The sequence below is a fragment of the Lutra lutra genome, chromosome 16 (genome assembly GCF_902655055.1).
Source record: "Lutra lutra chromosome 16, mLutLut1.2, whole genome shotgun sequence".
In the NCBI taxonomy this organism is placed as follows: domain Eukaryota; kingdom Metazoa; phylum Chordata; class Mammalia; order Carnivora; family Mustelidae; genus Lutra; species Lutra lutra.
In genome coordinates, this window is record NC_062293.1 from 56950311 (window position 1) to 56964233 (window position 13923).

At 53.1% G+C, this 13923-nt stretch overlaps 1 protein-coding gene across 1 annotated transcript in view; it reads left to right on the plus strand.

The window, feature by feature from the left end:
- Positions 1-2717: 2717 nt before the first annotated feature.
- GAS7 (growth arrest specific 7) overlaps positions 2718-13923 on the plus strand; it is a 199355-nt gene continuing 188149 nt past the window's right edge. Inside the window, exon 1 of the mRNA XM_047707653.1 lies at positions 2718-3405. Within this exon, the coding sequence (XP_047563609.1) occupies positions 3223-3405 (183 nt within the window). The 5' untranslated portion in view covers positions 2718-3222. The remainder of the gene's footprint in view (positions 3406-13923) is intronic.

Consider the following 13923-nt stretch of genomic DNA (forward strand, 5'->3'; position numbering starts at 1 on the left):
GCCTGCTTTTAGGAGTTTATAGTCTAATCCAGATGTTCTAACACGTGTTTATGGAGTAACTTGGCAATGTGGAAAATCTGAAAACGAGCAGGGGTTCAGACCTGTTCATATTGCAAAGTGAATTCAGGAAGCACCAAATGCCTACTTGTTTTTTTGCAAGACTCCATGTTAGCCCTTAAGAGGGAAAGAGAGAAATTAAAACAAATCTGCTTGCCCTCCAGAGTTACTAAGAGACCTCTCAGTAAAATACCTTAGTTTCAAAGAAGTTAAATAATTAAAGATTTCATATAGAATTTTAAGAGTGTACTAGAAGATCAGGGGAGGGGCACCTGGGTGGCTCAGTAGGTTAAGCGAGTGACTTTGGCTCAGGTCATGATCTCTGGGTCCTGGGATTGAGTCCCGCATTGGTGGGGGGGGCTGCTCAGTGGGGAGTCTGCTTCTCCCTCTGCCTGCCACTCCCCCTGCTTGTGCTCTCTCGACAAATAAATAAAATCTTAAAAAAAAAAATCGGGGAAGAGGAAGGCAAGGGAGGGGGTAATAGATGAGAAACTCATCTTTCCTTCAAGATCCTGTGAGAAAACAGAAACGCAGAGTGTGTTTCTTTAACATTTTTGGCATTCCCAAAGATATAGCTTCCCACTTATTATTGTCTCGGAAATCTTCACTCAGAACAGGTGTTAGACAACAAACAACCAGGACCATTGGACTAGATTGATAATAATTGATAGTATTTGAGTACTTAATATGCCAGGTATTGGCATAGTTTACATTTTTACTGATTTATCCCTCTTAATAATGATGACATAGAACTACTACCATCTACGGATGTGTAAAAGGAAGCTCAGAGAGGCTGAGTCAGTTGCCTAAGGGCACACAGCTAGAAAGTGGCAAAGCTGAGGTTTGAATACAGGGAGGCCAGAGAGGCCACACTGAGATACTACTGGGTTTAACCATCTCAAGGCCCAAGTTCCAGCTACTGGATTCAGATGCCAATCATGGATGGGAAAATAGCCCCGAAGGTGTTGGGGTGTTAGGTGTTGTCCAAGTTCCTCCATGCATAAGACATCGGGGACAGGAGTTCCACTGACTGCTAGGATGGTCAGTTCTGTCCAGACCGACCTTGGGTATCGACCAGAGAGCCATGATCAATCTTGCGGTTGCAGAATCATCTGGGGCAGGTCGCTTAGAGCTGGAGTGTTTGGGATGTCCTGTACGCCGAAATTTCTCAAAGGCCAGACTGGGTCGCTGGTGGCTTGCAGGCACCGTGGAGGATTTGAGGTTGCAGGAAGGCTCTGGACCAGCTGTCCTAAATCGAGTTGGGCCTTATCATCAGATATGAAAGCTGGGGTCGGTCTGCTGACACTCACGTATCCGCTCCGATACAGGGAATTTGAGGTCCTTGTAACTGATCAGGTCTGTTACTTTTAGTGACTGCTTCCTATGTCAGATTTTGCAGCTTTGCCTTAAGTAATGGACTCCCGGTGGTGACTGTGGTCCAGAGTTTGTCCCCCCCCCCATTTCGAGCCACGCGAAGGATTTGTGCATTTGCAATCGATGAGGTATGGTAAGCAATCTCTGTCAGCTTGCCCGTGGCCAGAGGCCAGGCTGAGGCAGCTAAGGGTAAAATGTTTTCATTGCAGACTATGGCTCAAAGTGTATTTTCCAAAGCTAGGGTGGGCCTGGGCACAAGCATCTAAAGAAGTTACTCAGGTGATTCTAATGGGCAGCCAGGATTGAAAACCACTGAGAGATCTTAAGGCTCAGCCCATCCTTAAGACGAGATGGTTTCGTAAGGGGGTATCCAGGCAAACATCCTGAGAGATGAGGCTAGGGGAGGTGTTGTGGAGAGTCTGAAGGGCACAGGCTGAGAAGTCTGTACTTAATTTAATAGGCAACAGGGAGCCAAGGAAGATTACTGAGCAGAAACTAAGGGGAGGCCATTTGAAGCAAGCAGGGAGATTAAAGGCTCGGGTTATTTACAGCTTAGGAAATAGTACTTGAAGTTTTCCTTTAAAGTAGGCCAAAGAAGAAATCCACTTTCTTTTACTTCTAAACCCTCTGTTCAAGGTCGTTTCTTCAGCATCCAGGTCCCTGGAGAGCAGGCACCTGTCCAGATGATGGTTGCAGCTACCTGGGTCCTTGCATGAAAGGTGTGGCAGCCTTCCACAGTTTGTCGACCCAGTAAATGAGTATAGAGCTCTAGAGCCTGGCCCGCCTGGACTGCAGGAGGACTGGTAGGTACCCTGGGGCCGGCCTCCCCTTTGCATGCAAATTGGCGGGGGCTGTTCCTCTCACCTTTCCCCCTTCCTCCATTTATCCTCTTCGGGAGGCTCCCAACTCCGTCGCCTCCCCGCCCCGTCCCTCCAGTGTAACACACTGCCACCCGGCCTCCCGGCTCTGGCGCCAGGCTTCAAACCTGTCCTTCACCCATTGTTCAGTTTCCGGTGAGTCAAGTTCAACCCCAGGTCCAACCCCGACAGGGGCTGCCGCAGACACATTCCCTCGCAGGCACCCCGGAGGAGGCGCCCGCCGCCCGCGGGCTGCCACCAGACCCACAAAGCCGGCGCGGAAGGGCGTTTCTGTTCCAAAGGCTTTCGGAGGCCGGGGTGTGAGCGCCGAGACCCCTCCCCAGCGACCTGCCCCCTCGGCGAGGGAGCGCCCAGCCTTCCGCGGGCGTGGCCGCTCTGGTCCAGCCCCCGCCCCGCCCCCTCGCCTCCGCGCGAGCCCCCGCTCGGCCACCCCGCCGCCAGCCCCTCTCCGCGGACGCCCCGCCGCTCCCTCGCCACCGAGCCGGGCCCCTGGCGATGCTCTGGATCCCACTTCCCCCGGGAGCTGCGCATTTCCGCGCGCCCGGGCGGCTCCGGCTCCGGCCGGCCCTCGCGTCCGCAGCCCGCGCTCCGCGTCCCCGGGAAGTTGTCTCCGGAGCCCGCGGCGCCTGGGTCTCCTCCCCCTGAGCCCCGCCCCCCCGCCCAGAGCTGGATCTGCGAGCTGCCCGGCCCGGGGGCGTCGCCGCTTGCTCCGCGAAGCCTGCGAGTCTCCGCTGCCCTGCGCGGAGCGCGCGTCCCCCGCCTGGCCGGGGACCCCCCGCGCACCCCCGAGACGGCGCGCGCCCAGAGCGCGGGAGCCCGGAGCGCCGGGCGCCTGGGACCCCGCGGAGCCGCTGCCCAGCCCGCGGGGCTCGTCAGGGATGCAGGCTGCGCTGTGAGCCCGGGCTCCAAGGCCATGTCCGGCGCCCGCTGCCGGACCCTGTACCCCTTCTCCGGGGAGCGGCACGGCCAGGGGCTGCGCTTCGCCGCGGGCGAGCTGATCACGCTGCTGCAGGTCCCGGACGGCGGCTGGTGGGAAGGCGAGAAGGAGGACGGGCTCCGCGGCTGGTTCCCAGCGAGCTACGTGCAGTTGCTGGAGGTAAGGGGCGAGGGCCGGGGACCGGAAGACCCGGGGCTGCGCTGCTCTGCGCGCCCGCGTACCTGTTGCCGGCACCCGGGGACGCCGGAGCCGCCCCTGTCCGAGGGGCGCCGAGGAGCCCGCCGGGGGCAGCCGCTGCGCGTCCGACACTGCCGGCGGCGGAGGCAGCGGGCGCCCCTCCGGGCTGGGCAGCGCGGGGATCGCCCTCGGAGCGTCCCCCGTGCCGGGCCTCCCGAGCACATCGTGGCCGCCCTGAGGAAGGACAACTTGTTGCCTGAGTTCTGGAGCGAGCGGGCGGCCGGGCGCGCTCCCGGCGGTGGCAGGGGCCGGCCGAGGGCTGCGGAGTCCCGTGCTCTAGGGAAGACGCGCGGAGGATCGGGATCAGTTAAAAAAAAAAAAAAAAAGGTGGCATCGATCGGGCCCCAGAGCCCGGAGCCTGCCACCGGTGGACGGTCGTGCTGCCCCGGGTCAGGCTGCCTGGCCGCCTAGGAGCCACCCACTTGCTGGTCAGCTGAGCTTGACTGGCCACCGGCCCCAGCCACCCGCCCTATCAGGGGTGCCGCAGCGCCCTTCTCCTGGTCCGGCTTCCCGGGGCTAAGGTCCAGACCCTGACAGTGGCCTGTTCCTGGGGTTCTGGCCTGCCCCCAGGACTGCAAAGGACCTGCTGAGCCAAGTTGGCTGGCTGTTTATTGTCTGGGTGACAGTTGGGAGGCCTCCCTGTCCTCTAATCGCTGAGCTCATGGTCACAGCCTGAGTGGGCTTCGAAGTTTCAAAAGTCCTTTGGTGGGGGCGGAGTGGGGGAGAGGACTGACCTCATAGGACATCCCCTTTCGTAAAAAGCTGCCCAACCCCAGGATTGTTGTACAGACTTCAATAGGAGGTTATCCACAACTGTGTAAGGATAGACCAAATGTTCTGCAGAAACACCTCCCAAATCACGGAGTCTGAATTTATTTATAATTTGACCTCTGACCTACTTTGCAAAGAACAGGGTAGCAAGTTTAGAGAGAAATTGCTGGGTGGGACTTAAAAAAAAAGAAAAAGGACAGAGAGAAAGAAAGAATGATGGATGGGGCTAAGTGATTTTGGGTGAGTTTGCTGGGAAATAGCCTGTGAAAATATTACCAGAATGAGAGCGTGGCCTCCTAGAGGTATAAAATCCCCCCTAAAGGGATTAGTAGCATTCAGACAAAATTGAGCCTGAAAGAGATTTTCGTGGCCTGGCAGAAAAGTAGGTTCCAGAACCCTCCCGGTTGTGTATTTTGAGAAACTGGTGTGCGTCAGGCAGGCTCAGGTGTGTGTCCCTGGGCTTCCCTGGTTCCCTTCCCGGGATTCAGATGTGAGAGAAAGCACATGTATCCCTTCTTAGGAAGACCCATAGCCTCCTGGTTCCTGGCTCAGGACTCCTGTCTCAGAGTTCCTCCGGTGGCCACACTTTTTCCAGGAAATCCTGATGTGGAAATTTGGCTTTGGAGGTCTTTGCTGAGGAGCGCCCCTGGCTGGACGCAGCCAGCTGTGTTTTGGGGTGGGGGTGCCCAAGGCTGGTGGGTTGATAGGCTGTGTTCACCAGAGGGGAACGGGCTCTGCTTTTTTTTCCTCTGGGAAAAGGGAGCACGGACCAGACCTCGGAGACACACAGAGCCATTCGCTGGGACAGTCTTGGGTGCCTCGGTCACAGCCCCTGGTGCTTAGTAAGGGTCTTTCCGACCCACTCCCAGTGGGGACATGCACGGGAAGTGCCCGTCTGTGGGAGCCGGACCGCTGGGAGGGGCTTCCATTTCTTGAGCACCTACTAGGCCCCAGTTCCTCCGAAAGCTCTGTGAAGGGGAGGCAGTCTCCCCATTTCTCAGGCACGCATGAGAGGGGAAGGCAGTTGCCCCAGGGGAGACTTGCCTGAGCTGCTCAGATGGTTGAACTTTCCCCTCTGTGGCTGCGTCTGTTTTAAATATGGCCCTGTGGGCTCAAGTGCTAAAAGGCAAGTGAGGGAAGGGTCTGGATCCTTGTGGGAGAGGCCACGTGCAGCCCTCCAGGTCAGCGTGCTGATGACAGCAGTCCTAAGGGCGGGCGCTGCCTGTGGGGGCTACGACGAGTGTAGGGGCTCCTTCCCACCTGGAGCATCTCTCCTGCTAAGTCTGAAAATTGCTTGCACAGGGAGGCTGCAGGCTTTCCTACAGTGGGGGCAGGGCTGGGCCTGAGCCCTGGGACTTTTCGGGGTCAAGGCAGGTGCAGTTTCCAGAGGATCGGAGATCAGGCTTTCTGTGTCTGGGCACCTCGTGGGTGAGCAGGCTGGACTCCCAGGCTGAGGGCTGGAGGGTATGTGGGTAGATGTCTCTTGGGATGGGGAGAGTCCTCAAAGCCAGACTCAGGCGACAATGGAGATCTCCCAAGGGAGTCACTGGCGGTGAACCGACCAGTATATGAAATTGCAAGTCTGGAGAGGCAGCAGCTGGGTGTCCTTCAAGACTGGAAGTTGGTGCAGCAGCCAGCAGCCTGGAGAGGGGGGTCTAGAGATGGACAAGCCCATGGGATGTCGGCCAGCAGGTGTCTGGCTCTGGGCCTGCTGGGGGGCATGGAGATCAGAAGACCAGGGGGGAGCTGTTGGGGAGACAGGTCCGGACAGAATGGAGGGCACCAGCCTCCTGGGGGAGGAGTGTGATGGTTGGGGGCACAGCTGGGTGTAGCAGACCTTGGCCCTTTGGTGTAAAGAGTGATACCAAGAAGCCCCATCTTGGCGGAAGGGTACTATGGGTCGAGGGCAGTGTATGCAAAGCGGACACTCTCTGAGGATTTCTGTCTTGTTCATACGGAGAAAGGGGAACTGAGAGGCCCTGGTTTTGCCAGAAGCGTACCCCGAGGAGAGGAGCTGGGAGCTAACCCTGGCAGAGCTGAGATCTGCCTTGGAGGCCCGCCAGCCCCAGGGGAGGGGCCCGTGGGGGAGATTCTGGTCCTGGCTCCCAGGGGAATCTTCTGGATCAGGCCTCCAAGGAAAGGGTAGAAGGGTGCAGCGTATTCTTGGTTTCCAGAAAGCAGCCTCCAGGAAACTGTCAGCCCAAGCGAGGAAGTGGGGGCCGGGAGAGGTGCTACCATGTGGGCTCAAGGTCTGGCCTCAAGGATCGGGGGTGCTCGGGATGGTGGAGCTTCCCAGAGGAGGAGAGCAACAGCAGGAGGAGAGAACCCTGTGGCTGGGTAGGTTTGGTGGTTGGTTCCATGGGTGGAGGACCGGGAATTCCCGTGACCTGCTCTTAAACAAATGGAGAAAAGAAATTCGGGACATGGAAGATACTGGAAGGCATCCGCGGAAACCCCCCCCAAAGCTTTAGGGAAACAAGCCGCCAACAACACTCAGAGGTGCTAACAGTTGGGCCCTGTCTGCCAGCAGAACCAGGTGGGTGCAGGGGGTCACTCTTGAACCCGGTCTCCTCCTCTCTGCCTTCTGTTCTCCCATTTTGGACTCACGGGATGTGCTGCCAGAACATTCAAGGTGTGGCCATGGGAGAGAGATGCAGAGATGTGGAGCTGGGCTTGGCTGTGGATATTGCCATGGGACAGACCACCCAAAGACTTCGTGCCGCCAAACACCCATTTCCTATGACCTCACACGTCACCGTGGGTCGACAGGGCTCCACTGGGTGGTTCTTCTGCCTGTCTGTCTTGGTGTCTGTCCTGCATTCACAGTCAGGTGGTGGCAGGAGTTGGGGTCCCCGAAGGAGAGCTGGCCTAGAACTCCAAAATGGCAGCTTCACTTCTGTGTCTGGTGCGTTGGTGTTCTTCCAAGGGGGCCTTTCTCTCCACATGTGTCTAACTCTCCAGGGCCTGTCCACATGGCCTTTTTCTTTAGCAGGGAGTTTGGAGTCTTTGTCTGGGGGCTGGCTTCCAGGAATGCAAAGTGCAAATTGCCGGGCCTCCTTAAGGTTTGGGCTCACCACCAGCACATCCCTTCTGGCCCATTTTATTGGCACAATGAGTCACAGGAACCGTCCAGATCTGTGTGGGAGAGAGGTGCCTGTAGGTGTGGATACAGGTGTGGCTACAGGTGCATTGAAGGCCGTTTTGCAGACTGGCAACTCCAGAGGGGTCGGGAGAGCCCAGCTGGGGACAGTGATCCATTAGAGAGGAAACAGCACTAGCCCAGACATGAGAGAGAGAGAGTGAGCTCCCAGAGGGAAGCAAAGTGCAGGAGATCTGGCTGTTGTTCTGCTAGAAAATACTCCATTGCCATCCTCAGGAGATTCTCTCTCTCTCTCTCTCTTTTTTTTTTTTCTCTTAAGATGCCAGGGATTTCTCCATAAAGGCCACCTGATAAACGTTGCAGCTGAATTTGAAACCGGATTTTCCTGTCCCTAAAGCCTGGGTCTGTCCACTGGGCCATTGGCATGGCAGTCCAGCCTTTTCGGGTAGGGGGCGATCTTTAGAGCTGGTGATTAGTAGACACAGTGTATCCGAGCTGCCTGACATCTAGTAGCCGCTTGCTGTGTTACGCAGATTGATTTTAATACCAGGCCTTGCGTTCTGGAACGTGAGAATTACCTACAGTGGGTGTGACCTTGTCCCTCACAATAGGATTTTTCTGTAAGGAGGTTTTTAGCTCTGTTTGCAAAGCTGTGATGAGACCTGGGGCTCCCAGCGGATGTGACGGTGACCAAGTATACCCAACAGGCTTTCTGCCATCGTCACTAAGTCATCCTGTCCTTTGATTTGGGGGCTGCTCTCCGCCTTTGTAGCTCCTGCTGTTTGGAAATCTACCTTCAGCTCACCCCTCTGCTGGGGAGAGCCTCCCTCTCTCATCTCTGGTCAAGTAGCCACCCCACTGGACTTCAAAGCCATGGATTCAGGGCACCTTCACAAAAGTTCCCTTAGCAACAAGTCAGCAGGAATCCCCGACACGTGTTCACTACCACGTGAGTCCCGGCTGCCCGTTTACCACCTAGAAACATGAATGAGATGCTGACCTTCTTGGGCTCTCTCAGCCTAGGGTGGGGGAAAGAACCCAGCTTTCATTTGACAGTCTGATTGTCCTCATCGGTGAGCCTGGGTGCTGGGACCCCCACTTTCCTGGAGAAAGGAGAGGTTTGGTAGACCAGAAAGCCCTGTATCCAACATGAGGCATCAGGATTTTTGTGTGGCTGCTTCTGGGGTGGGGGATGGTGGTGGAGGGATGTGGTCCTCACTGTTGGCTCCCTGATTACTCACAGTGGCAGGGCAGCCCAGGATGGGCTTTCCAACAGAATGCCAGGACTGATCTCCTATCCCTGCCCCCACCCCCACACTGCCCCGACCTTGTACTTAATTGCAAAATTAGCATATTCTTCTCTCCCTGCAGGGGTGAGATTTGTGGCTTCTTACCTGTGGAGAGAAATAGAAACAGTGGCCGGCGGGAGGTCTGGCTTGTCCTTTGGTGGGATCAGAGCACATGGTGACCCTGTGGAGGGGGGAAGTGCAACAGGTGTATGGGCTTGTGAGGGGTTTTTGTGGGTTCCTGGGGACTCTACCTCCTCCCTGCACACCTTGTGTCTCCCCTGTCTACCCTCTGATGAAGACGTGTTTTATTGGCCAACCTTCCGGGTTGAATGTCTTTATTTCACTTCTTCAGCTGGTAGCTAGATTCGGTCCCCGGGGACTCAATGTCCTTTGTCCCGACTAAGCTCATCGTCTCTCTGTCCTCTTCTCCCCCTTCTACCCCTACCTGCCAAGCCACAGGGAAACCACCATCTCTCTGTCCCCCACCTTGCCTGCCACTGTCCCCCTTAACCTTTTCTTCTTCTTTTTTTAAAGATTGTATTTATTTATTTGAGAGTGACAGCAGGAAAGAGAGAGCATGAGCAGGGTAGAGGGGTGGAGAGGAAGAGGGAGGAGCAGACTCCCCACTGAGGAGAGAGCCTGATGCGGGATGTGGGACTCAATCCTAGGATGCTGGGATCATGACCTGAGCCAGATGCTGGCGCCTAACCGACCGAGCCACCCAGGCGCCCATAACCTTCTCTCCTCCCATTCATTCGGTTTAGTGGAGCCTCGTCTGCTCTCCTTGGGAGATGTTTCTCAGAGACCTCCCCTTCTTCCCTTGCTCTGACATCTTTTCTGTCAAGGGCTAGGAAACATCTTCGGTTTTGCGGGCCAAGAGGCAAAGTGGAGTTACAGCTGCGTCGCTGGGATTTGCAGAGAGCCAGGGGCGGTGAGAAGCCACGAACGTGCCCCATATGGGCTCTGTCACAGCTTCTCGGCTCTGCTGTTGGAGTGTGAAGCCGCCATAGACGGGCTGGGAACCAATGGGTGTGGTTGAGTTCCAATAAAACTTTATTTATAGACACCGAGATTTGACTCTGTTCCAGTTTTTCTGGGCCCTTGTGGCATCCTCCTTCTTCGACTTTGTTTTCAACCCTTTGGAGATGTAAAAGGCTTTCCATAGCTCATGTAGTTGAGAAGTTCAGAAGTCGGTCGCTCATTCATTCAACAAACCCTGAGTGTCTAGGATGGGCTGTGAGTTCTTGGGTTAGGTGCTGGATGGGAAGTACTGACAGACATGGAAGAGAAGTTAACACTTAGCTGGGGAGAGGGTACACTAGAAAAAAAAGAATTTTTAGGTACTGTGGGGCCAATAACATAGGGTACTGTGGTGGAGTGGGGTATGGGGTGTAGGTGGGGTTTGAGAAGACCCTCAGGGAAACTTCTCTGAGCAGAGATTTTGGTGATGGAGGGCCATGGGAGCAGCTGGGGAAAAGTGATTTGAGACAGAGGGCATCGTGAATGCAAAGAACCCTGAAGAGGAGTGTATGGGTGATATATTTGCGAGAACCAGAATATTCTAGAATGGTTAAGAAAGCAGTGAGCAGGGGGAAGAGAGGGGGGTGTGACAGGCAGAGAGGCAGGTTTTGGGGTATTTATTGTTGTGCCCCCCACTATTTTATATATATACATATATATACATGTATATATGTATGACACATATATACATGTATATATATGTATATATATATGACTTAATTTTTCAGTAAGAGTCCACATTATGCACAGTAAAAGACACATACTACAAAATCATTTGGGATTTCTTGCCCTTTCCCCCCAGGTTTGCATTTCTGGGGTAGCGACCCTCCCACCATGGCTGACTTCAAGCCTCTAAGGTTTTTAAAAATAGAACCCATTTGACATATGACATTGTGTAAGGTTAAGGCGTTCAGCCCGCTAATCCGATTCATTTCTGTATTGCAGAAGTTTTTTTTTTTTTCTGATTGCCCTCATAGCGATACGTTGTGGCACATTGCATAATTATCCTTTCTTCCTCGTGGTTGGCGGGTAATTCTCCAAGTGCCGCAGAAAGCCTGTGGTTTGATGGCTGGGGAGGGCATGCTCCGATTCGTCTTGGACAGCTCATCTGGGCTGTGGTGTAGAGAGACTGGCCGTGAAGAGGGTAGGAAGGGAAGCTGGCTGGTGGCAGTGGAGATGGTAAGGCATGGGTGGGTCTGGGGTGTATTGGGCAGGTCGAGTCAGAAGCACTGGCTGGTGGGTTGACTCTGGGGGGTGGGATGGACCTCGTCTCTCGCAGGTTGGTGCTGATACCCTTTTCCTACTCTCTTCTCCTTATCTGTGAATGGTCAGTCCATTCTGCCACTGGAGACCTCTTCCTTAAAAACATAAGGCAAAGGCAAATATAGATCGGGAAAAAGTTAATATCCTTCATGCAGAAAGTGCTCTTATAAATAATTAAAACAGAAACCAAGGATCACATCTGTATGAGAAGGGGCAAAGACCTTGGCTGGTCACTTGCTAATAAAAGATAGACAAAGTCATCAGCGTATTCAGTCTCCCTAGTCATTGCAGTCTTTGATGAAAGAATGACACATTTTTAATTATTCAAAAAAATTTGAGAAGTTTTTAATTTATTTAAGCCCTGCCCGTACCCAACATGGGGCTCAAACTCATGACCCCGCGATCAAGAGTCACACACTTTTCCAACTGAGCCAGCCAGGTACCCCAAGGTGGCACATTTTTTTCTAAAAAGGATACTTGCTTTAATGAAAACTGTCACAATTTAAAAAGAATGAGTGTTGGCAAGGAATGGTATAGGAAAATTGTCCTAGGCTCCCTGGAGGGTACTTTTAAAAAAGATTTTATTTATTTGTCAGAGAGAGAGCACAAGTAGACAGAGCAGCAGGCAGAGGGAGAGGGAGAAGCAGGCTCCCTGCTGAACAAGGAGCCTGATGTTGGACTTCAACCCGGGACCCTGGGATCATGACCTGAGCCAAAGGCAGATTCCCAACCAACTGAGCCACCCAGGCATCCCTCCCTGGAGGGTAGTTGGACAGCATACTCTAAGAGCCTTCAGAATACACATGCCCTCTGATCTAGCAATTCGATTTCTAGAAATTTGGGCTCAGGAAGCATCTGATAGGCAAGCTGTGGGCGTCAGGAATCCCACGTTCCTAATACCTGAACATAAATTGTCTGCAACCTGTCCAACCAGAAGGAACTGGGTAAAATGAGGCTCACTTGTGCTTAGAATATGGTCCAACAGGCAGAAGGGGTGTGATAAATATATGGAGGCTGGATTTAAAAAAATAATTTGCTCAGTGATGCTGAATGTTTCATGGAGTTAGCATACTTCAGATCTCGCCCTATGACAAGACAAAAAGAAATGGTGTGTCCAGGAAGGAATTGCTTTTTAAAAGCAGGGACTGTGTGTACCAGGCGTTCCGTAAGTATCCTTTCATGGAGAGAACAGGTTGAAGGAATACTTGCTGGCCCAGGGCCACGTTCTTTTAAAATATCCTCAGTGCCAGCAAATCTTTGTCTTTTGGGGGAGGAAGGGTGGTTTTGATTTCTTTCTTTCTTGCTTGCTTGCTTTCTTTCTTTCTTTCTTCCTTTCTCTTTCTTTCTTCTTTTTTTTTTTTAAACAACCAAAAGTCATTTGGAGCCAAGTCTGGTCTATCTGTACTTGTGATGATCTATTACCTTGTTGTAAGAAGGATTTAAAGCAGTTTATCGAAAAGCGTTATGGCACAATAAGATAAAAGCATAAATGGACAAGGCAACCCTAGAAAGGAGAGAAGGGAGTTGGCGGAGTGAACTCTGAAGAGTGAAGAGGGTTGTTGAATGAAATGATGCTGTTTGGGGTTTTGGGGAAGTCCTACCCCCAGGTAATGATGCAGCTGAGTAGTTCTCAGTGGGGAGTTGCAGATGCGTTCTGAGAAAGTGCTGGCATCTTGGGCATTGTACTGTATCGGTCAGGATGGGTTAGGACGTGCTGCCATAACAAAGAGCCCCCAGATCTTGGTGAGTAATACAGCCTAGGTTTGCTTCTTCTGCACGTTGGATGTTTGTGGCAAGTTGGTTTGGGGCTGCGAGACCCTCTAGGACCCAGGATGAAGGAACCACCACTGTCTGGAATCTTGCTGGTGATCACATCAAATGGCATCTGGTCCCTGAAGCTTCTGCCTGGAAGCAACAAGTGATACTTGCGCTCATATTTCGTTGACTAAAGCACACCTAATGTGGTGGGTAGCCATCCTACTGTGTGCTCAGGAGGAAAGGAGCAAACTAAACATATGTGGGTGTGCTCTCACTTGGGAAGGATGCCCTAGTTCTGCACTGTCTCAGGCTCAGTATTTTCTGGTCCTACCTTCAGCTGTGCTTCTCAAGACTGAATCCAGTGCTTCTAGAACAAGGTTCTCCAAATGCATTCCCTTCCTGGGTCTTGTTGGTTGCAGATCCTGGCTCAGTAGGCCTGAGAGGGGGCCCGAGGTGCTGCGTGTCTGACCAGCTCCCACGGCTGCAAGGTCTTCTTCACATTGCAGACCTTGTCAGGTCCTCCTAGCTCCTCAGAGCCAGGATGAACTCTTATTGTTCTTGCAAAGCCACTGTCCCCTTTTCCAAGCTATCCTGTCATGTAGCACTCTGCAGGGCCCAGGAATCAATACTTTGCCTATGCGTTTTGAACATATGCGATCATTTCCTGATCCCCGGACTTCCTATGATTATTTTTTTTTTCATTATGGCCAATACATTTGTCATAATGTCTGGTCCACCAAGGCCCAGACATTTACATTTGAGCACTACTGTGTGCCAGCTCTCCTCAGGGTTCCGTGAGCTCCAACAGAGACAGGGAGCTGAGGTCAGGGGCTCCTCCTTGGGGAGCCCTTAGGGATGTGCTCTCCCCTCTAGGGTGACTCTGGCAGGTGACCTAAGACAGTTGAGCCTCACACTTGTTCTGTTGGAATGAAAACCCTTCTGGGTGTTTGGCTTCCAAGCTTCTGTCTTGGATACCTTAATCCCTCCTCCCTTCTCATTTGCTTGTCAAATGCACAGACAACTCCAGGATTAGTCAACAACAAAAGAAGGTAATTAGGTTGTAAAAACTCTTTAGAGCTGATATTTTAAAAATTCTACAGCAAGGAGCCCTGGTCCTAATTTAATCATGATAGAGGATCCTTATTTTAGGAGCGGCTCAGGGAGGAGTGTCACCAAGTCCATTTGTTTTTGATTCGTAATGTAATTTAGAAATAGAAAGAGGAAGTTCGAATCTACTGT